The sequence below is a fragment of the Lonchura striata genome, chromosome 2, assembly GCF_046129695.1.
Source record: "Lonchura striata isolate bLonStr1 chromosome 2, bLonStr1.mat, whole genome shotgun sequence".
NCBI classification, from domain to species: domain Eukaryota; kingdom Metazoa; phylum Chordata; class Aves; order Passeriformes; family Estrildidae; genus Lonchura; species Lonchura striata.
This window is the reverse complement of record NC_134604.1, coordinates 113591628-113615905: the sequence shown is the minus strand read 5'-3', so window position 1 is coordinate 113615905 and position 24278 is coordinate 113591628. Positions and strand designations below refer to the sequence as shown.

Genomic DNA, 24278 nt, shown 5'->3' with positions numbered 1-24278 from the left:
AGGGTGGGCAGGCCCTGGCACAGGTGCCCAGAGCAGTTGTGGATCCCTGGCAGTGCCCAAGGCCAGGTTGGATTTGGGGCTTGGAGCAGCTGGGACAGTGGAAGGTGTCCCTGCCATGGCAGGGGTTGGAACTGGATGATTTTTGCCCTCCCTTCCAACCCAAACCACTCCATGTTTCTATTTCCCACAACAATTGTCTTCTCCCAGCGGTGTCTGTCATCCAGCACTGCCTGTGAGGGGCTGCCACTGCCTTGTTAACACCAGCCAGGACATTTTACACCCACTCCCTCTTTCTACTGCATTTTCTGCTTTTTTTTTGGCTGGCTTTCCAGGAAGGAGCTGGTGTGGAGCAGCAGCTGGAGCGTGGCTCATTGGCAGCTCCCCGTGGGTGCCTCACGGTGCTGCTCCTGTGCCTTGGCACATTTGCTGCTTCTTGAGAGCCTCGGCTATCAGTGGACTACAAAAAAGATGAGCATTGAACCTTACAGAGATGGAGGCTGGTTTTCAAGCTGCTGTCTAGACATTTCTCAAGTGTATTTAGAAGCTCCGAGCTATGTAAAAAAGACCTTTATTTCCCCCCTCCTTAAATCTACATAAGAAAGCATAGTCAATAATCTGTGTAAACAATATGCAGTCATTTTACTGCAATTTTCTAAATGTCTGGGGGCAAAGTTCCAGCAGGATTTCAGTAATGAGAAACCACAGAGTGTAACTTGTTCTCCAAAGCTGGGTACTCAAAGCACAATCTCTGACATGGCTTGTGCAGAGCCCTCATTATTTGATGTGATGTACACATTTTCCCATCATAAAAAGCATCAGTGCTCCTTCTCATCTGCAAGGAGCATCTCTCCCTGCAACTGCTTGTAAAACAGGGCACATTATTAAAATCACTGGCAAAGAAAAATTTTGAGAATGGAACTTTTTCTTCTGTGCTATGGTGGAAGTGGTCTCACAGGATGGGGAAAAAAAAAAAGTCTTTGATTTAGAAGAACTAATGGGTTTCTGACTTGAAAACACAATCTATGAAATGCAACCACAGGGGTTCACCTTTGCCATTCCCACATCAATTCTGAAGGTATTTGTGAGAAGAAAAAAAGGCGTCTTGCTTTTTCTCTGGAGCTGCCTGGAAGACTTTGGTCCTTGTCCTCTGGACACAACAGTATAGGAATTTTTTTGGTTTCTTGCTATTCAGCTAAATGATGTTTTTTTGGGCAAACACCATGAAGTTTCAGGATGGTTCATTGCCTTTGATGCTCTAATTACCTCTTTTCAGCTATGTTTGTGCCTTATTAGTAATGAAAGCAAACCTTTCAAGTGCATGAGCACTGTAAATGAGCATGTTTAATAATTCATGCATTTTGGCTTAATTAGTACAAAAGACATTCTAAAACTACAGTTTTCTGATGCATTTTTAAAAGTGGGGTTTGGGCTGGATGATCTTCAGAGGTCCCTTCCCACCCTGACCTTTCAGTGATTCTGTAATTTTTTAAGAAAGGAGAATTTGCTGTATGAGAACCTTGAGTTTGTACACAAATAATAAGTAACGAGTCAAATCTGAATGCTGCAATTTAAGCCAAAACTACCTCAATTTTTTTTTTTTTTGTTTTCTTAATGGCCAACCCTCTAATGAATTATTTAGTATAGTACATTTAAAGAATGTTTGTTCAAATAAATATTTGTAAACAAACCCTAAAAATCACTGACTGTGATATTTGCAATAAGCAACACATTCTACCAAAAAGGGAGTATTTTCTGAGTTAATGTGACACTGAATAAAAAGAATTTATCCTTATTTCAGTACAACTAAGCTGATATAAAACACTTTGCAATAAAAACAACAGACATTTTTAGCCATATTCCAGAGGTCAGCTTCAGGTGTGGGAAGGGCTGCGATGAATTTAACAGGGAAAAACATCACTGCTGAATTTTTCTTGGATTTTTTTCAAAATAGCTGTCTGTCTGCAGAACTAAACCAAGCTCAGAAGCACTCCTTTCTCCCAAAAGATTTACCTCATTCCTCTTCCAAATGCCAGAGAGCTTGCATGGTGTTTTTCTTTTTGCTTTCATCTACTCCAGAAAAAAAAATCTAAGGATTTGTGCTATTTTCAATTCAAGGATCATCACAGACTGCTCAAAAAGATGCTCTTACTAGGATTTTACATGAGAGGTCTATGCATTTTCTCATGAATCAGAACTTCCACTAAAGCAAAAGCAATTTGTCTTCACAGCACTCCAACAGAGATACCATCAGTGAGGGTGATGGCCTGAGGGTTTTCAAGTTTTGGTTGCCATGTGGAGGAAATTCTGTGCTATTTGAGAGATTATCTCAGAAAGTTTTGAGGAGCAGGGCTGGTGACCATGACAGGGGGTTTTATCTAACAAAGGTAAGGATTAGACTGCTCGAATAGGGCACTCACACATCCTGCTTCAAGAGGTGAGTGGGCAGAAAAAAAGCTCTCAGATTTCTCTGGGGTGATTCCATGGGATCAGAAACCATGCCAGGGCTGAGTCCCTACAGCCCTGTTAGCTCAGGGGAGGTGCTGATGTAATTATGTTGATTTAGGAGCAAATTATGACCTTGTGAAGTGCTGGGGGTGTACAGATGCTGTGCAGATGGAGTCCCACTCTGTGGGGCATCTCTTGGCTCCTGCTGACTTTGGAAGGGGAAGCACTGATGGGATGTTGTGTTTTCCTTTGAAAGGAAGCAAAGGAGACAGAGCTGCTGACGTAGTTCCAAGCTCAGGTTTATGCTGATTAAAAAATTAGAGTTGGTTTTTCCAGCTCACTAGCACAGTAAATAAATCAGTGAAGCCTTTGCTGCTACTCACAGGCTGTTTTTCAGGACAAAGACTGCCTATAAGGGAAAAGCTGCATTAGAAACAAGGAAAGAGTGGAGGGTTTACAAGGACAAGGTGAGAGGTTTGCTGAAAAAAAAAAAAGTGTAAGTGATGCTCACAAGCCTTTGTCACATCCAGAACTGACACACCATTAAAAACTTAGCAGGCAAAGCTTTCTTGGACAGCAGCAGCTTGGTCTGAAGCCAGGTTGATAGCAGCAGTAACATTTCTCACAATTGCTGCTGTCAGTGGTGGAAACCTGCTGGTGCTCCCTCCCCGTCCATCTCGCGTCCGCACTGCGCCGAAACCATCCCCTCACCTGCAGGGCTCTGCAGCACCAGCCAGGAGCACACTTCATGAGCAATAAAGCCAATTATTTGCTTAGCTTGGTCCTGGGTCCTGCTCGGCCAAGAAGGGGAGGAGGGGAAGAGGATCAGTCCTTGCTTGGCTGATACAGGCGCCAGGATCTGCTCAGTGTGGAGCTGCCTTCCCAATTCCGTGGCTAATTGTTATTTTCTTGCAGCAAAATGCCACGAGTAGAGAGTAAAAATTTCTGGAGAGTGCTTTGAATGCCAGGGTTCCACTGTCTAGAGCCAGTGTTGATCAGTAATGGAAATGGAGATGGAATTTCCATGTGAAAATGACTGGCCATATGAGTGGGAATCTCAGCTCACTTTCTGTCAACACGAGCACACCATTTATCAGCACATTCAGGAGCTCACAGGCTCCTGCTGAGGCCACTTTTTCAAGACAAAAACTGGATTTAATAATCCTCTGAGGTGATCCAGAATAAATGGCAGAAGGTCTGAGAACAGCCAAGCAGCAGAAGGGGAAAGGAAGGAAGGAGGAAAAGGGCACAGCCTCCTCATTAGTGAAAAAGCTGCTGTGAGAGCAGGCACATGTTCTTCCCTTCTCCAGAGCAGCTTCAACCTCTTCTCAGGTGCCCAGGAAAAATGATTAAAGTGCTTTGAAAGTGACTGAATGCAGGACTCATTTCAGCTGCCAACGTGCCCTTTCTGGCTCTCTGACCCACAGCATCACATCCTCTTGTCCTTCTTTCTGTGTTTCAGCAGGCAGAAAAACACCCCACCCTTATGCTGTTTACATTTTTCACCTAAATAGGTGAAAAACTGTTAGAGAGATAGTCAGGCTTCCTATTTTTTAGCTGGAGAAATCAGAATTCCCTGTCACCCCTGCAGGGCTGTGCCTTATAACTTTCTCCACAAAACTGCACCCTCATGGATGGTTTGGAGATCCATAACACCTAGCTAAATGTTTCATGTTGCAGTCTGCTAGAACTGGCATTTTCATAAAAATACTCAAAATACCAGTTGTGATTCACAGAGCAAAATAAAAAACAACAGTTGCTGTTGACTACAATTGTTGGAGTTATATCTTAAGGAACACCAGGCTATCAGGAAATCTGTAGTTCAAGATCCAAATTTGCTGCTGCTATAAGTCACTGGCTCTATTGATTTCAGCAAGACTTTAAATTGATTTCTACTTACTGGAGATTAGGTTTAAGTGACTGAAAATGAGGATTCCAACTAATGTGGATTTTTTTTCTCTTTTTTAAAAGGTGATTCATTTTGTTATTTAGATTTAAGCCTTCTGATTCCAAGAAAAAACCTTTGATCAAGATGTCTTAAAGCAAAAGCATGACTGCTGTAGCTGAACTGAGATCATCCATCTGAACTCCATTGACACAACATTCTGTGCAGCTGCCTGAGAGGATGGCAGGAGCCTTGATTATCACATTGTTACCTCTTCCTGGAAGATCTAATGGAACAGGAATTGAAGCACGTTTTTGGTTTGCATTTCTCTAAGAAGAACTTGGGTTTCTAACAAAGTGCTGCACTTTCAAAAGACCTGCCAGATGCTTTGTCCTTCCCAGCAGTAACTTTAAGGAGAACTGATGGATTTTTAAGGGCTTCTCTGACACTGAGCTGAGTAAGGAAGGAAAAGTTGCTTAACTCCAGGGATCAGATGGATTCAGACCCTATGGATAAACCACGTGGATGTCCAGCCTCACAGGGCTGGTGCACCTGCACAGCTGATCCCTTCCTGCTTGGATTGAATGAGGCGTCTAAGTTACAAAAACATGTCAAAGGGGCCTCACCATGTCAATCAATACCCACTCCAGGACTAAAGTCAGCAAATCTGTCAATAAATAATGAAATGGTGACAGAAAAGGTAAGGCCAGGAGCGCTCCCTTTCCGTCTGCGCCTTGGCACGCAAGCGGCTTCATGCATTTTTAAGGATGCTCTGAGACAGCACTCTCCTGCCCAGTGGCTGGGAAAACTTGGAAAACCATGCTGAAAACCTCAGTGAGGTGCCCCTGGTTAGCAAGGCTGGACTTTTAAAACTCATTTGCTGGTCCTGGGTGCAGTGAATTATGTGCAGTGAATGTTCAATTATGCATCACTTCAGCTGGGGGTTAACTCGATCGTGGCTCCATGGAAACAGGTTTATTCCTGAGATGTGTTGGGAGCCTGGATTCAGCACAGAAGCTGGAGAGGTGAGGAGTTTTCAGAGCTCACTGGAATCAGCAGGAGCTGCTCTGTTGACCTCTCCAGGTGTGAGGAATGGATTTGTAACAGTAAAGGACTCTCAAAACCTGACTGAAAACTCACACAGCCTTGAACATCTGTATGCAAACTCTGAGATAAGGTGTGCTGATTTAGGAAGGCCATGGAATAGAGATGCCATGGTTGAGAGAGAAAAACAAGTTTCAAATTATGGCCTTGCAAAAAGACCAGATATATATTGGAGAATCAAAACTGTGAAAGATCCATTGTAGGAAGACCATGTGGGGTAAAATAATAGGTGACCTATTATTTATAAGGTCCTAGTAACAGGACCTTAAAGCAGGCCTGGATCTGTTCTTGTCTGGATGGAAACCCCTGCTGCTGGCTACTGACAGCAAAAATCACACACACTGTGTCCCAGCACTGTAAAGGTGATATTATTTGGCATTTTCAAAATAATTAGGTGGTGTTAGAAGTATTAGCAGCACTGTGTGGCAAAAGCTAATAGGCTGAAAAACATTTCTAAGGAATTGTAACCAGAAAATAAATTGGCTTCTGATAGAATGGTGTTGAGCTTTACATCTCTTGCGTCTCACCCTTCTACAAGACTGATAAAGGAATAAAATCTTTTAAAATGCCTCTCAGTTGCCCCGTCTCTGTAGAGCTGGGATTTTCCAACATCCAGGCTCTGAGCCATTCCTGATGAATTCAGAGATAAACCTGACCATGCCACAACAACAGGAGAGCAAAAATGCTGCTCACAGGGCAGGGCAGGTCTGGCTACAGCAGGGGAACCAATATCAGCACTGCCCTGCTCTCTGCTGAGTTAGGGGGGAATTTCTGTGACTCAGTCTCCCCAGTTCCATTAGTCTGAATCCCCTGAGTGGTGCTGATGAGATGCAGCATTGCATTTTTGTTTATTAATCCCCTGGGACCAGGGGTTCTCACAGCTCTCACATTTAAATTAGGGATGCTGAATATTTCATGCTGAAATCCATCTGCAGAGCTGTGCTTTAAAGCACATACAGCTCCTCCATGGATGGCACAGACCATCACTACGCTCAGCTTAGGACTGTTAAAAACTAAAGCTTTTTTCTCTAGTGGCATGATTTCCTGCTTTAATTTCCAAGAAGAGCACAAGCATGACCTTTCTTGCAGGTAAGATTTGGTTTCCATTCTCAGCCAGCTCTCCTGTAGAGCTCAGGTTACACTCAGGTCCTCTTGGCACTGGGGAATAACAGAGCCTGACTTAATTAAACCAGGAATGCCTGTAAATATCAGCAAGGACCTTAAAGCAGGGCTGGATCTGTTCTTGTCTGGATGGAAACTCCTGCTGCTGGCTACCTTGGGCTGGCTAACAGCAAAAATCACACACACAGTGTCCCAACACTGTGAAGGTGAAATTATTTGGCATGTTCAAAATTAAAAATTTAGGTTTTGTAGAAGTGAAGTTCAAGTTAGGGACACAACAGAAGTGTTCTAAAATATCTGTTGTGTTAATTGATGTAGACAATTGGTTTGACTTGGAACTTTTGCTGGTAGTTGGAACAACTGAATATTGAAGTTACTAGTGTAAGAACATGAAAGTGGCTGAAAATTTACTGATAAATGTAATCCTTGCTTTAAGGATTAAAGTTCTTCAGTAACTACTGCTCAATCAAATGTGTCTAAAGCTACAGACAACATGGGCAGTCTAAGAGCTGCAGCCTTTATATGTACTTATAGATATATATATGTCTTTCTGTGTGTGTGTGTGTGTGTATGTATATATATGGACCACAAAGCAAATAATCCACTTTAGAAAACCAAAATTAAATTAAAATTTAAAAATGCCTCATTTTAATAAGAAAGATCTTGTTGCTAATCAAAAGAGAGGAAATGGGCATTCTTAGGGGGAGGGAGGATGTTTCCCTAAGGTACAAATTTTAGTCTGGAAGAAATGGCAAAAAAACCCCCAAGAGTATCCTGAACTAGCACAGTTTGGGATGCTGGGTTTTTTTTTCAAAGTTAGTGTTAATTTTCAAATCAAATTGAAGAATAAATTAGGAAGCAACAGGAAAAGGTAATTTTGCTGCTACATACTCCTCACAATGTCTTTGAGGAATTGGTACCACTTGTTTCTCTCCTCTAATTAAAAAATCTCTTCTTAACACCAATATCACTGATTCATTGGTGATAATTTAAAAAATAATTTAGATTACTTTAATCACAGACTCACAGAAGGGTTTGAGTTGGATGTTAAAGATCATTTAATTTCAAATTCTTCCACAATCCCAAATTGTTCTAAGCCCAGTCCAGCCTGGCTCAGAACACATCCGGGGATGAGGCAGCCACAGCTTCTCTGGAAAACCTGGTCCAGTGCCACCAATGACTTGAATGTATGTTGCAGGCATCTTCTGTAGTGCCTAAAATGGAACTCCCATATCACAATTGCACAGAAACCTTGTAACTGAACTGTCCTATTTAAACTCAAGATTCACACCAATATCATTTTCCTTTATGAACCCAGAATATTTCAGCTTCTGATCTGAGCCTGTTTAAATTCATTTTTATTGTACTGGCAGGGTTAAAAATCTTTCAGTGTGAGCCTTCCTGTCTGCAAATCCACCAGAATAAAAACGAAAGCCAACGATATCGAGTATGTAGTCACGTCAAATTAAATGCAGAATTAAATGGTTTTCATCCCTGCAGAACATTCAGCTTTCCTCAGCTGAAGGAGAAAAAGCTCCTGATACTGCACAGAAATAAAACCTGAGACAAGATAAAGGCAATTTCCTCTCGTCACTGATGTGCCATTTCTAGGATAAGCAGCAAATGGCACAGTCTATCTTTTGTGACATCCTCCTGCTTTTCCAACAGTGCAGAAGAAAATCAAGAGGTGTTCCATACACAAAAGGATTTAATATGGAAACATTAGAGATGCTCATCTAGGGGAGTAATTTCAGAATACACCACATAAGTATATATAAAAATTATTAGTCATGCTAAGAGTATTTACTACTGTTCAAAGTGTAGGCAAGAAGGTTTTTTTGCCCACTCTGTGCTTGTCCTTCTGTTTTTCCACCTGCTTATTTTGATTTCTCTCCTTATGTACTTCTCTCTAAACTGGATCTTGGTCTCCCACTGTAGAGTCAGGATGGTGATTTCTTTGTTCTGCATATACATTGTATACAGTGTGTGTATATATATATATTCATAATTTTTCATATATATTCTACTGTATTTGAAACCAGACAGTGCAAATATAAAACCAGCACAGAAAACAACCCATATCTCAGCCTTTGTGTACTTTGCTTTGTGATTTCTGAACATCAACAACAGAAAGATACATAGATTCCTCTGCATCTTCAAGAAATTCAGTTTTGGATCTGGAAACCATGGAATTAGTGGAATTATTCCCCATTTTTAGTCGGGATAATATAATAGGCATGGGGAAAGGAGGCTAAAGGTGGGTTAGGAGTCTCAGCCTTTGCTGAATCCCCCGTGGCTGAATTTGTATCGGATTCAGTGATGGCCATGGCTGGTGGAGCTCTGGCAGCATCTTTCCAGCAGAAATCAGTCCCTAAATCGACTCCAATCACTGTGTCAGAGGGAAGGAACTCCTTCCTTCACCCCTGAACTCACAGGGCAGTGCCAAGGAGTTCACGTCTCAGGTTACGGGGCTGGCACTGGAAAAATCCTGTGCCTTCCCTTGCTGCCTGGTTCTGATTTTTCTCATTATGCTAAGCAGCTTATTTTTAGCTGCAGTGACTGAATTCTGGAAAAGAAGATTTGTTTCTTGACTTGGGTGTTTAAAACAACATTTAGGCACTGCAGGTGATATCCAGACTGCATTTAAGGGACCCTTGTAAATCTTTTAAAAAATTACTTGCATTCTTTAGCTCAAGGCTTGTCTACATGTTAAGGCTTTGCTGTTCCATCACCAGGATTAGTCAAAACAGCGCGAAACTTCTAAATTGGGTCAAGAATGCTAATTAAGACATTTGAAAACTGAGAGAACCTGATCATTCAGCAAAGCTGGAGAGGTTAAATCAGTATTTTCTCCTGGTTAATATGCAGTAGGTTTAAGGGCTGGACTCGGGCTGCTGGACTGAGGTACCCAGCTGTAAAAACCCAAAAAGTGTCCAGATCTGGGTGGTGAGGGGTTGGTTGAGAGCGGGCCTGGCCTGGCCTTGGGCTGATGTCAAAAGGCAATGTCAAAGCTGGCCAAATCTCCTCTGGGACATGGGGGCCAAGGGGAAGGGATGGAAAATGGAGAGGAGAGAAAAGTTCTTGCCCACCAGCCAAAAACACAAGGACAGCAGGAGGAAAACATTACCAGGGGAGCAGGAGCTGGGGGAAGGGAAGCCCCTGCTTTGTGCACATGGAAGGACCAGGAAAGCACTCAGGTTCCCTACGGAGAGTGGGGTGTCTCTGACGTCTTCATGGCTGTGAAATCAGTCCCTGGAAAATCTTTTTTTCAGAGTTTGCCTCTCCAAAAATGCCATTTGTCCCCACTCACGATTTCTTTCCAAACTGGTTCCTTTCACCAGCTGAAAGTTTGTGGAGGAAGTTCTGAGATATAAAATCTTGGGATGCTTTAAGTGGATTTCCAAATCTACTAGAGATCCCTGAGAGGCATTTCTTCTCTGGGATCATCTTTGGGATGCTTTAGTCCTTCAGGGGTTTTACATTCATGTGATCTCTCCCCACTTCTGAGGAGGTGGGATGGTCAAAAATGACCTTGAACTTGTTTTCTGACATCAGGTAGGGGAATTCCTGGTCCAAGCCAAACAAACTCTTAAAGGCAATGTCAAAAATAAGCAAAGGTTCTTTTTACTGCTGATTAGCAAGAGAAAAAAAAATATAATTGGGGGTTTGATTTTACAGCACCCCTGTGGGAAAGAAAGTTTCTGCAAATTGAAAGAAATGAAAATTTTCCAGATATTTCCCATTCCAGCCCTTGTCTGGTATTATTCCTTCCAAGCATGAACTCCATTGCCAGGGGATACAAGTAAGTGGTCTGTCCACAAAAGAACCCCAGACATAAATAGTACTTGGGATGCAAAAATATCAAAATATTTCCCAGTTAATAGCAGTTCTTTTCTCCAGCACAATAATTTAGGAGTAAAGAGAAGAAAAAACCCAACAGGCTTCTTGGCTGAGGCTATTACTGAGATTTAAAATGATAATAATGGGAATCTATTTTTAATAAACTGCTCCAGCAATGTTTATTGCAGTGAAGAATAATTGTTATGATAACTCAATTTGTGATTATTATTCTTAAAACAGAAAAAAAGGAACATTATTATGAAACTCTTTGAACCTCTACAATTATATACCATTTATCTACATTACAGGCTGTTTGATGGCACAGTGGGAGGTAGGAAGAGAGTGCATTTCTTTCCAATTTTTGTCTCTTTTTTGGAGGATGAGGGACTGACTCATTTGTCAACCTCACAGGTAAACTTGGGGTTGCAATTGCTGAAATTTATGAATATTTATATGAAAAATTGCCTCAGTTTTGCTCTGCTTAAATGATTTCTTGAGGGCCTGATCTTACTAACTGAACTGGTAGTTAATGACAGCAGTGGGGAGGAGAACAATAATCCAAATCCCAAACTTCTGGGAGTTTTGATGCTGAGAAAGAGGCAATGAAAACAACGTGTTACCACCATTTTTACAACTTGAAGGATTTTAACACTGCACAAGAGCTGAGAAGATTCACTTTTGTAAAGGACAGGATTTATCCCACAGCTTTAAAATCCTGCTGTGCTGTTTTTACTGCTTCAATTTTCTCTTTTAAGGTGCCTCCTGGGACACATGACTGTTCTGATGGCTTCCTGAAAAATGTCACCACGTACAGGGAGTCACATTCAAGGTCTGGGCAGATGAGGTCTAATCTAATCTTATCTTTTTCTAAAGTCTTCCAGTGTTGTGAAGATTAAAACACAAGGAAGTGTGTGACATGCTTTCAAGACATCAAATGTTGGAATTAATTTAAAAAATCTACCATGTTCCATTTCCTGTAGGTAGGACTTTTGAAAACTCAGAGAAACTCCTGAAGTTTAGTGGTTTTTTGTTTTGTTTTGTTTTGTTTTTTTTTTTTAATTGAAGACTGCTTAAAAAAATGTTCTCCATATACTTGAGAAACTTCTGTCCTGGTGTGAGGACAATGATACAGAAAACATCTACAGCTGCTTGTACCATCAGCTAAAGTGTCCACCAGCACAGGAGAGCTGGTTGATATTCAAGGATCACCTTCTCCAAGCTCAGTGAGCAGAAACTCGGGCAAAAATTCTAGGAGGCCTCTATGGATGAACAAAAAGCTGCTGGCAAAACTCAGACACAGAGAGGGAGCACCCAAGAGGGTGGAAGCAGGCAAGAATAATCCAATGGGAATACAGAGACATTGTCCAAAGATTCAGAAATGTGGGTAGGAAAGCCCAAGCCCAGCTGAAGTTGAAACTTTTCAGGGATGTGAAAGACAACAGGAAAGGGAAAAGGGAAAAGGGAAAAGGGAAAGGGAAAAGGAAAAGGAAAAGGAAAAGGAAAAGGAAAAGGAAAAGGAAAAGGAAAAGGAAAAGGAAAAGGAAAAGGAAAAGGAAAAGGAAAAGGAAAAGGAAAAGGAAAAGGAAAAGGAAAAGGAAGAAGGGGGGAAGGGAAGGGAAGGGAAGGGAAGGGAAGGGAAGGGAAGGGAAGGGAAGGGAAGGGAAGGGAAGGGAAGGGAAGGGAAGGGAAGGGAAGGGAAGGGAAGGGAAGGGAAGGGAAGGGAAGGGAAGGGAAGGGAAGGGAAGGGAAGGGAAGGGAAGGGAAGGGAAGGGAAGGGAAGGGAAGGCTTCTGTAAGTTTATAGTGACAACAGGCAGGCCAGGGAAAATGTGGCCCCAGTGCTGAGTGGAACCTGGTGACACAGGACATGGAAAAGGCTGAGACCCTGAATGCCCCTTATTGGCCTCAGTCTTCAGTGGCCAGAGCAGCCTTCAGGAATCCCAGGTCCAAGACATTAATGGAACAGTTTGGAGCAAGAGACTCACCCCTGGTGGACAAGGATCAGGTGAGGGAATGATTAAGCAAGCTGGATATATGTAAATCCCTGGGCTTTGATGGAATGTGCCTAACAAATGCTGAGGGAACTGTCAGATGCCATTGAGGCCTCTGTCCATAGTCTTTGATTGATCATTGATTGGGAGAAGTGCCTGAAGACTGGAGAAAAGCAAATGCCACTCCTGTCTTCAAGAAGGACAAGAAGGAGGATGCAGGAACCAGGAAGCCTCTCAGCCTCAGCTCCATCCCCAGCAATTCACCAGCAAACTCCATATTTACTTTCTTTGAGTTAATTTCCAGCTTTTTCCATTGGGTGGATTCATTTCCAAATGCCCCATTTATCAAAATAAGTTTTTCTCACAGTCTTTAGTCAGACTGCCTTATAATTGTTGGGAATTATTTTGAAAGACAAATAGTACTTATTGCAAACTCTCAAAACTTTACTGCACCCATAAGATGCAACAGGTAGCAGTTTGAAAAGGGAGGAAAGAAATTAGGTAGAGGAGGCTGAAGTGATTGAAAGTGGCATTTTCCCAGGAAGATTGAATTGGCTGAGAATAAAAGCAAAGCACCAGGAAAACAGGTGAAAGTTCTCTTGAAAGAAAAGATTTACTTCAAGGAAGAATAAAGGCGTGCTGAAGCAGCAAAGTGATTTATCTCAAATGTTCTCCTCTACTGAAACCAAATATCTGAAGTTTTTTATTTTTCGCCACGTCCTTAAATGGAGAATGACTTTGATTAATTCTATTTGAATTACAAATTACCTTTGGCAAATTTCTGAAGTGGTGGGTAAAAGAAGAAAGATGCCCAGTAAGTGTTTCTTCACTGACTTGAAAATTAAAATATTGGTCTGTCTGCTACTGGTGAAAGTTCTTTCTATCCATATGTTTTGTTTAAAACTCTTCATAAACTGACCTTTAATAATGCATTATTCAATATTTATGGGCCAGAATTCAAATTGCCCCACTGGATCACTCAATCTTTCAAGGTAATGAAGCTAATTATTAATTTTATAATATATTAAATTTCCTTGCTGCAAAGCAAAGTTAAAGCTAAGCAAGAAAGCTAAGGAAAAAAAAAAATAAAGCTATTAAAAATAGCAGAGCTAAACATGACTTCAAGTCTGTAAATCACTGGAGGGGCTCTAGGATTGTTCTATCCCTGGAAGATTTTTTACTGAAGCACAGGGACCAAATTTTGGTTCTATCTGCCCTCAAGAAAATCAGCTTTATATGGAATATATTAGAATATTTCCAAATACTAAATATGCAAAAGTAATGTATTTGGAACATGAAAGGAAAGAGGGCGAGATATTTGTTAAAGAAATGATAAAAAATATCTGTTGACTGCTTGGAAGGGAAAGAGTTCAGTTTTGCCTTAGCTGTGAATGCAGATGCTTCCCTTTAGCAGAGCAGGGACAAATATTTATCTTACTTCTTTGTAGTTAGAAATGAAAAATATTTCTATCTTTATCTATTTCTACAGCTCCTGGGTTTGAGGTTCTACCCTGTGACTATACAGAAATCAGCAATTTCTCCCAGTACTTTATTTCTTACTTATTTTCCCTCTTATCTATCTGTGTGACACACTAATTTCCTGCCTTGAGTATTATAACTGTCTACCTTCTGCTTGGGCTTTTTCTTCCCACATTTTTCTTTTAACTTTCTCCAGACAAATCCTTGATGCTTTCTGTTCAGTGTTCTTGCTTTTAAATGACCCTTCCTCATCCCACTGTCTCCCTTCCATTCATCTGTCCTCACAAGCAGTGCTTGTTATGGTGAATATTGGAAAAAAGAACTCTCCAGAGATTATTCATTACCCTTTTTTACATAGATGAGCACCACTGATTGCTTTCTGTGGATCTGAGTAGCAGCACTCACATTGACAAAATTATGTACTAAAATAAAATAAAATAAAATAAAATATACAAAATAAAGATATAAAATAAAATAAAATAAAATAAAATAAAATAAAATAAAATAAAATAAAATAAATCATGTTTTCAGAAAGCAAACAAATATAATTATGTCTTTTTCCCATTTGAATCCTGCTCTGTTGTGGTCACATCCTGTATCCTGTAAAAAAACTGACAAATCTTCTCAGATTTTATAACCTGCTTGATGTCAGAGTACCACAAATAACCTGCTTGTGCTGTTGGGAACTCAAGTATCATTAGAAACACCATGTTTGTGGTCTGGAAATGTGATTGAACCCTAGAGTTGGATGTACCTCAAGTACCTTTGTGGGAAATTTAGGATTTCTGTATAACTGATTAATATGATTAACTAGAAGTTGTTTGTTGTTTATATTATATATATAGATCTGTAAAGATTTTATAAATTATTAAGTATACATTTTTTGATTGGTGGTTTTGTTTTGTTTATTTGTTTTTGTTTGTATTTTCTGGAGTATATGATTGGTTATAGTTTAAACATATAGTTTAAACTATAAAACTATATGTTTTATAGTTTTTTGTTATTTAATTTTTGTGGTCTTGGTATTTGGTTTCTTAGTCACTTCTTTTTCAATTTAGTACAATTTATGTTTCAGTAGCTTTGACAAATTCTTGAGGCTTTGGAAACAAACTTAGAAGCAGCCTGGCTGGTGCACATCTGGCTTAACCCTTGTAAATACATTGCAACATCCCTTCAAGCAGCAAGGAGCTGAAGTCTTAATTTTCTCCTTATTTTTCTGTTCCCTGCTGATTTAGCTATCCCAAGTTTGATATTAGGTGATGTCGAAGAGAGAGTGTGGCACAGCTCCAGGACATCACCCAAGGGTTGTTACACATCTGACAAGCCACGAGGCAGAAGGGACAAGCACAGCTCCTGCAATCTGTCCTTATGAGCAGTTAATGAGAGCCAACTTTTGCTCCCAAGCACGAAGCAGTGCAGTGAGACAGGGTTTATTAGAGGCTGCTCTGAGCTGGAGATGGGCAGATGCACCCACATATGGTCTTATTTATCCCAGAAGGGTCAACGGCCTGATGGCTGCAAGTGTGAGGAGTGGATTTGATGGCTCAGCCAGCCTCTTTCTGCTCCTAAATTCCCACGTTTCCTGTGCGTGGGAGAATATGCTCACGTGTTTCATTAGCTGGGATTAGGATTTTAGCTTTTATATTTTTCATATATTTATAATCCTGCAATTCTTTAGTTTATAGCTGTAAATCCATATTGAGTGTCAGCTTCTGCTTTCCCATTTTGGTCAGACACTACAATTCCTCTCCATGCCTGGGAATCAAGGACACCTCAATGTGTCAGGTCTCAGGAGATGTAAACAAAAGTGAGTTTGCAGGGAGCAAACTTGGGGTAAATGACTTCATTACCTGAAGCTGTAACTGGAAGATTAACCCCCAATATTCAAATGGATCAAACTTATACAAGTATAGAAACCCACTTAATCCATTTTGATGTAGCTCCTGGGGGGTCTTTGTCTGCCTGAAATGTACCTGAAGGCTCTTCAATAAATTATCTGCATTTTATTCCATAATTTTTTCTGCTCTCTGTTACTAGGTAGCCCAAAAAGGCATCAAGGACTGTCACCCTTGTGTCAAGAATGACACAAGAACAGACGAGGACGCATCATAAAATGAAGAAAAGAAGGCCTTTATGGAAAGGAAACTTTGGCTTAAATAGACTGACACGACACATTCTATTTGACTGGTTAATTAATAAAAACATCTTCCTCACACACCATCCCGGGGAGGAACAGAAAAGCAAGGTGGAAAAACACCATCAGCAGATTGTTTAGCCTAACGAGTTATCGCATTCCTACAACACCCTAAAAATTCCCCCAAGCCACCGTGCGAAACAATCGCCGTTTCTATCTCCCTGACCATGCTGGCATCCCACCCTCTCCTGCTTCCCAGCTTGGGCGTGGGCTGAAACCCTCCCTGGGGTGCCCCAGGTGTTGTCCTCACCTGGGCGGTGCGCCTTGGGCACTGCCATGTTGGTCACGCGCCCTCCGTCCTGCGGCTTGGGCGGGGAGGCGGTGAAGCGGCAGATGCCCGACTCGGAGGGCGTGCTGGACGTCAGGCTGTCCGTGTAGTCGTTGGTCCCTGCCGTCAGCTGCTCCGAGGACGTGTCTGAGATGAAGCACTCGGTGATGGTGAACTTGGCGTGCCTCAGCTGCTCTTCCATCTTGGCGTGCTCGTAGGCCCTGGCCAGCTCTTCGTAGGTGGAGGAGGCACTTTCTGTGGAGACCATGCTGCTCCTCGCCCGGTCTGAGCACCAGGGAGCAAGGGGAGAGAGAAAACATCTGCACAGTCCTTTATTTTTTTTAGGAGGAAAGCCACGAGCATGATATTTCAGAGCAATGCAGAGAGCCCTTGAAATTATCAAGGTTATTTAAATCAAATGCCTCCACAAGTGTTAGTTTAGTCAGAAACTCGACAATTACAGATAATCTAAAGTAAAGCTTTATCCCGTGAGCAGCATTAGGTGCTTTAGCATTAAATTCATGTTTCTTTTATATATATATAAAAAATAACCTTTACTACATTAAAAATATTACTTTTTGCAACAAAAAATGATTTCTCTAAATCTGAAATGCCTTCAAAAGGTTTCAAACCCAGAAACCAGATTTTGCAAAATAAGAAACAGCTCTTCTACATTATCTGTTTAATGCATCTCAGAAACATTTCACCGGGGCTACGTACAGGTGAGAAAGGAAAGTCATTTTGGTCCTGCTTCTGTTATACATATATATATATATATATAGGATATATATATATATATATTTTTTTTTTTTTTTTTTTTTTTTGGGAAAGTGCTAAGAGCAAAGGTCAAATAGGAAGGCAGTAGCTCTCAGATATTATCTCTCTAGACACCAGGTAAAACACAAACTCATTTCATTCGGAACAAAGGTCTTCAGAAAGCAATATTTGGCAACTACAGCCTGCAGTCACTCAGTTGCCTTTTTTCAGTGCTGCTGAAGCTAATGGGGGAATTCATATTTGACACACAGGTTATTATGACCTACAAGCTGTTCTTTTCTGCTGATGAGTTTCTGAGACTATCAATATTTCTTAAACAACACTCTTATTGAAGATGTAAATGGCTACTGATACATTAAAAAGCACTCTGGAAATGCAGGGCTCATTTCTGCAGGGATGGAATTTCTGGGCTGTTGCACCCACAGTGTTTCTACTCCAGCGGGCTGGAAGAGGAGACGATTTTGAAAAGTTCCTTGGGCAGAAGTCGTGTTCCATCACAAAATCTGTGCAATTTCAGACATTGCTTGTTGGTGATGTTCAATAAACAGGCACAGTGTAATAGCTAATTCATAAAAATGGACCTCCTGCAGCAGCCAGAGGCAAGCGTGTCATTATTGCAAATCTTTATCTTTTTTTATTGTGTGCCTGCACCCCTGCATCAGTTTTCATTGTGTACAAAGAATGATACTCCTGCCACTTTTAAACATGACCATCCATTATTTAAAATGACAAGTACTTCTTCAAGATGCTGTAACTTGCTTAAGATTTGGAGCTGACCAGAACTTAACAGGGTTTCTTTTGATTTTTTTTTTTTTTCTTTCCACCCACAGGAAACATCATTCCATTTTTCACATTTGATTTGTACATCAGGCCTCAGTGATGTCTTCCCATATTTCTGGTCAGCTGGAAACTCCCAGGAGGCAGCAGCTGACCAGTGCCATGGAGCAGTGCGTGTGAATATCGTGGTCATGCAAAGGTCACAGCTTGGTCCATTGAAGCTCAGGACCTGCAGCTTCCCATATTCCCATGCCAAGAGGGAGAATATTCCAGAACCAATCTGCCTGAACACCTGCTTTAGATTTGATGGAAGTTTATCCAAGCCTGGGGTGAGCTTTATGAAACTTCTTGAACTTCATGAGTACAGATTGATCAGGAAATTTCTAATGGCCTCTAGTTAGAACATTAGAACTCGGTCACAGCTATGAAATGCTGCCAGGCATTTCTCCTGAGCTCAAAAGCTGCTGCTTTGTAAGCCTGGAATTGTTTTGATAAGTGCTAAATTCTGCCAAATATCAACTGCATCAACCAGCTCCTGAAATCTGAACTCCAGATTGGAGAAGTGATCAAATGTGCACATTAGCTCAATTGATTCCTGAACACATAATTTGGCTACATATGTTTATTTGAAAGTTTTAAACTTCTGAAGCACTTAAATTAAATGGGCTCTACTCTTTTCCCAGAAACCAAGTGGTATAATAGAGCTGCTTTTTGGCACAAGAAAAGCTTTCTTGATCTAAAGCTTGCTATCCCTCACATAAATCACCATGAGCTCAAAGGTAGACACAGAGTAGAAAAGTAGGCTTGTTAAAATATAGATTATAAAGTCTGTTTACATAATTGGATGTAGTAAATTTAATTTCTGCCCTTTGCCACACACATTGGAAAATATCCTTGGGTGACAACAGGTTGGAATACAACCAAATGCACCTGAAATCTGGAGTGTGTACAGAAAGGGTTTCTGAGAGGAGATTTTCTATTTATATTTAGATTTGTATATTTAATAATCTTAAAAATGCATGATAATTCTACCTGAAGTTTGTCAGCTGGCTGGACGAATCTAGTGACTGCCATTACCCCATGGAGAAAACATAGGGGTTTAAGAGGGTGAATTATGGAACATTGAGAACTCCAGGCTGTTAATTACTAAATATGAGTGAAGTCAGATACTTGTTCTTATACAGAAAACAAACGAGTCAAACTGATTTTTAAGGTGAAAGGCCACTCACATCCACTGCTTGGTAGCTCTAACACATTGTGAACACCTTTCTCCTAAAATCAGGAGAGGCAGTTGGCAATTCCTCCTGAGGAAGCCAGAGCAAGCCTGGCTTCAGTTTGGTCAGACTTCCCTTTGAGAAATATTTTACCTTTCTTCCCTTTTAATCTTTATTAGATTTACTTTATGATTGTTCTTCTAGTTAAAATTTTACTCATTTATTTGCCTTTTTTTGGTTGCTTTTTCAGCATAAGACAGTGGAAAAAGCTTTTTTCCCTCAGTTGCATTTATGATGTGAAGGCATCAAGAGAGGAGGGCTGCAGGTAGACTATGTGTTCAGGGTCTCCAAACTTGCCATCTAGAGGAATAAACCCCATGCTGTTTCTCAGGGAAATCCTGGCCAGCTGCTGCAGAATTCAGTGCTATGAATGGATTTTTACTTGGACTCTAATTCTAGAGTTTCCCTTTTTTTTTTCCCCTCTTTCCCACTGAGAATGAACATATTACATGAACAGGAAAATAAAAATACTAACCTGAAGATTATTCAAATCCTAAAATCATTCCAAATACAACTCAAGGATATTCTTGCTGACTAATATTGTCCATTCCTAGTCAAATTCTCCTACTTTTGCTTTTTGGTTCAGGAAGCTACAGGAAAATTTACAACCTTGTCTTTCAAAGGATGTGTTTCAAAGGATGTGTGTGGAATGAGGAACCAGAAGCACAGTATTTGTTGTCATTACCTCTCCAAGCATTTTTGGCACCCCTCATACATAACCTACACAAAAACCATCCTGGCAAGGGAAGAACAACGACACCTGAGCTCCAAACAAGGCACACCCAGGAACAGACCAGGTGGCACAGGCTGCCCACACTGGAGGTGGAGTTCCCACCCTTGGGAATATTCAGAAGTCATCTGGGGATGTTCCTGAGCAGCCAGCCCTAGCTCACCCTGCTTTCAGCAGAGGGGCTGGACTGAGCAGTGCCCAGGTGTCCCTCTGGACCTCAACCTCTGATCCTTTGACTTGGGAGGATCCTGTCAGCAATGGGATGGCAGGAGCTGCTGGGATCCTGTCAGCAATGGGAATTCCATGAGCTGCTGGATCCTGTCAGCAGTGGAATGGGAGGAACTGCTGGGATCCTATCAGCAATGGGAATTCCATGAGCTGCTGGGATCCTGTCAGCAATGGGAATGCCAGGAGCTGCTGGATCCTGTCAGCAATGGGATGCCAGGAGCTGCTGGGATGCTCTCAGCAATGGGATGCCAGGAGCTGCTGCAGTCCCGGTGTCCCTGCGGGGAGCCCTGTCCGTACCTGTGTCCTGCGAGGGGCTGACACTGTAGCTGTCACTTTCCTTGTCCACTGATCCTGCTGGCCTGGGCGTGGGGAGCCTCCAGTCTGTGGTGAGGGTGTGGGCTGAGATGGTGGGGTGGGGTCTGTTGAGGGTCCACTGGCTGGCGTAGCGGTTGCGCGCGGTGGGTCCGGTTTTGGCACTCCTCCTCGTGGTGGGATCTGTGAGGGATGGCAGAGAGGGGTTGGGAAGGAATGGAGACCAGCCCTGTCAGAATCACGGAGTCCTAGAGTGTTCTGAGCTGGAAGGGACCCACAGGGATCATCCAGTCCAAGCCCTGGCCCTGCCCAGACCCCCCAACAATCCCACCCTGGGCATCCCTGGAGTGGTGTCCAAACACTCCTGGAGCTCTGGCAGCCTCGGGGCCGTGACCATTCATCCAACCACCTCTGGGTGAAGAACCTTTACCTAAAATCCAACCCAATCCTTCCTTGACTCAGCTCCAAACATTCCCACGTGTCCTGTCCCTGGTCAGCAGAGAGATCAGGGCCCAGCCCTTCACTTTCCCCTTCCAGAAGGAGATGGCCACTGAAATAATCTTTGTTAAAAAACTCCAAACTCAAGACATTATTTTTGGGGAAAAGAATGAACAGTGTTAATGCTGATCATTACCAAACTGCTGATGCTTTTCTAGAACTACTCTCTTTCTAATGAAACTCTACATTTTATCAAGGGTGGAACTGAAGGGCTGAGGACCCCATCATTCTTCCATTGACACATTCATTATCCATTTACTCCAAGACAAGCAGGTCTCCAGCACCAAAACCACTCTGAGAACTGAAAGAGCACAAGGCAAGTAGATCTGGTCAGGGATTTCACACCACACCTCAAGTGAAGTGCAAGGTAAATTATCAGCATAGATGTGCCCACAGACACAGCCTGCACCAGGTACCTGATGTCAGTTTTTAAATAGGTGTGCTCAGAAATGTGGGGCTGTGATTCCCTCTTCAGGACATACTGTTACCACATCACACTATGTATCAGCTACAGATTTCCTATTTTAACAAGTGGCCAAGACATAAAACATAAGCTGTAATAACATCAGAGTTTCAGGGAGAACAGGTTCATAAAGATTTGACTGCTTTGGAACAATTAGTAAATTAATGCAATTTCTCAAACTTTAAAAAATCATCTGCTACTGGTTTAAGGTCATCAATATTGTACTTTTTAAATTAACTTAGAGATAATATAGTGACCAAGATTGTAAAAGCAAACCATGTGCTAAAATTGACCTCCTTGAACTTATTAATAAAGAATTCTGCCCTAAAAGTGAATCTAACAAAGCAAGGGCAAGAGAAAAATCATTATGTGGCAAACAGAGAGTGACTACATCAGCACTGAAGGATTTCTCTTCAAAGCTTCTGAAAGGATATCACTAACAATAGAAAGGGTATTAAAAATGAAAAAATCAAATCTATTCAAAATGTTCTTTGACATTCAAATGATGAAGTTGTCAGTCTTTGAGGTAAGAGACTTTAGCAGAAGAAATTGAAAGAAAAAGCAATACCCAGATAATGACTCTGAGCACTGCTTCTGCCTAAGCACTCCCAGTGAGAATTTGTGTTCTGCTGCTTCAAAGAAACAAGGCATTTATTTACAAATAATGGTCTGATCCTTCTCCTTTTTTTTCCCTACAGCAGTGGAAAAATTAGAACCTGGTGCCACTGACAATTGATCCTCCTGGTGGTGCAGCAGAGAGCTGCCTCACATGGACAACATCCAAATCCGTGCTCAGTGTGGTACAAACCAACACCTGGGAATGTGGCACGTGGCTGTGGTGTGGCCAGGAGCGAGCCTCATCCAAGGGACAACGTAGAGAACAGAAGGAGAATGCTGGTGGGAACAGCTCCTGGCACAGTGCTGGGGCTGCCTGCTCTGGAGAAGAGAAGGTTTGGGGGAATGCTGCTGATGTACAGAAATACCTGAGGGACAAGAGGACAAGACAGGACAAGAGACAAGTTTCTGTCAGTGGTGCCCAGTGAGAAGACCAGGGGCAATGGCCACAAGGAGAGACTTGGGAGCTTCCTCCTGAACATCAGCAAACACTTTAATGTGAGGGAGACTGAGCTCTGGCCCAGGCTGCCCACACTGGAGGTGGAGTTCCCACCCTTGGGGACATTCAGAAGCCATCTGGGGATGTCCCTGAGCAGCCAGCCCTTGCTGGTGCCCAGATGTCCCTCTGGACCTCAACCTCTGATGCTGTGACTCGGGAGGGTCCTGTCAGCACTGGGAATGAGCTGGGAGAGCCTCTGCCAGCCCACAGGAGCTCAGTCCTCACCCTGAGGAGCAGGAGCTCAGCCCCAGCTGTGCTGTGCCTCTGTCAGGGGCTGTGCAGCACAGGCATAGCAATTCCAGAGGTGGCAGTGGGATGAAACACAGCTGGAGCTCTGGTTATGCCAGCTCTGCCATCAAACACAACTGGAGAGAGCTGGGATCAGCAAGGCAAAGGTTCACAGAGCAACTCTTCCCTAAATAAATAAATAAGGACAGGAGAAGAACTTCAAATATGCTGTAAAGGAATATTTGTCACTCAGTGAGTGTGAGTGGGCTCAGACAGGAGGGTCCATAACCTCTGAGCCACCCAGCTGGGCTCTGCTCTCCTCTTCACAGCAGAAGTGGTGGCTCTAGACAAAGTCTAGACAAAATCCCATCACCCAGCCTGCAACAAAGCTGGATTAGTGTCTTAAATCCAGAAAACATTAGCTGGAAGTCTTTGACCCAGCCCTGTGCACTGCTGCAATCAGATCTGTACTGCTAAATAAAAGTGCTGGTGGGTTTTTATTTCCAAGCAGGGCTGGACACTGATCATATTCTTCCACATGAGTTAAATCCACATTTAATTTGAAGGAATTCTCTCCCTGGCTGCAGAGGAATCGAGCACAGAACTGAGCACAAAGAGGCTTTAGAAAGGAAGGTGCTATAAAGATCTGTGGTATGACACAGGTGTGAGGTTTTGGCGTGATGCCTCTTTCCTTATTAGAAAATCTAGTCCTCGAGGAATGACTTGAAAAAAGATGAAAGAGCTAAAAAAGCACTAAAGCCAGGACTAGAACACTTCTTAATTAAAAGACCACGGTGGAAATGGATTTTTTGAATTATCTGCATTCTAGCAACTGAGCTTTCAGCATCTATGTTCACCAAACTCACAAGGGAATTCTGAAACAATCAGGAGACAGAAATAAGAGATTTCAGAAACTGCACACTGCAGTGAGCTACATTTTGGTAGAATTTCTAACTCATAAATAATCATTCAAACTAGTATTTTTTTTTTACCCATTTACATAGATATGGAACACATTCATGAGAGGAATGAGAAGAATGGATTGCATCAGTATATTAATTTATGATAGTATTTTAATCACTAGGAGAACAACTTGGCATGAATATATCTGGGAAAAGTAATTTACCATAATAACTAAAGCCAGAAATACAACTTTTCAGAAAAAGTAATAATGAGAATTGCTTTTTTTTTGCCTGATGGAGAGGTAGGAGGAAAGTTGCTTTTGAAATACAGTAAAGATTGATCACAGAGGGAAAAAAAGTGTATTACACACTAAAAGCCATTAAGGTAATTTACCCAGTAAATTCTGGAAATTAAAATCTAGCATGCATTTGGTTTAATGAAGGCCAGGTATGAATTATTTCAATTACACCTCCATTTCAGATGCACATGCAATTTTCCCCATACCGAATCACTACGTGCAATAGTTAAAGAAATGTTCTCTGCTGACCTAAATAGATTTCTCTCCACTCTCAGACAGAAGGATGGGGATGCAAATGCAGGAGCAGAGTTGTATTTTGTCACAGCTTTTTCCCCTCTAAAAAAACCCC

The 24278-nt window shown here is 41.9% G+C and overlaps 1 protein-coding gene across 3 annotated transcripts in view; it reads right to left on the bottom strand.

Annotated features, from left to right (window-relative positions):
- DSCAM (DS cell adhesion molecule) overlaps positions 1-24278 on the bottom strand; it is a 445883-nt gene that overhangs the window by 3503 nt on the left and 418102 nt on the right. For 2 of the 3 annotated variants that reach the window (XM_021527473.3, XM_077781698.1), the window contains exons 31-32: positions 20411-20608; positions 16310-16612 (exon numbers count right to left, since the gene is read on the bottom strand). In XM_021527473.3, coding sequence (XP_021383148.2) covers positions 16310-16612; positions 20411-20608 — 501 coding nt within the window. Of the gene's footprint in view, positions 1-16309; positions 16648-20410; positions 20609-24278 lie in introns of those variants that run through there. The other variant, XM_077781696.1, reaches the window with a different exon arrangement.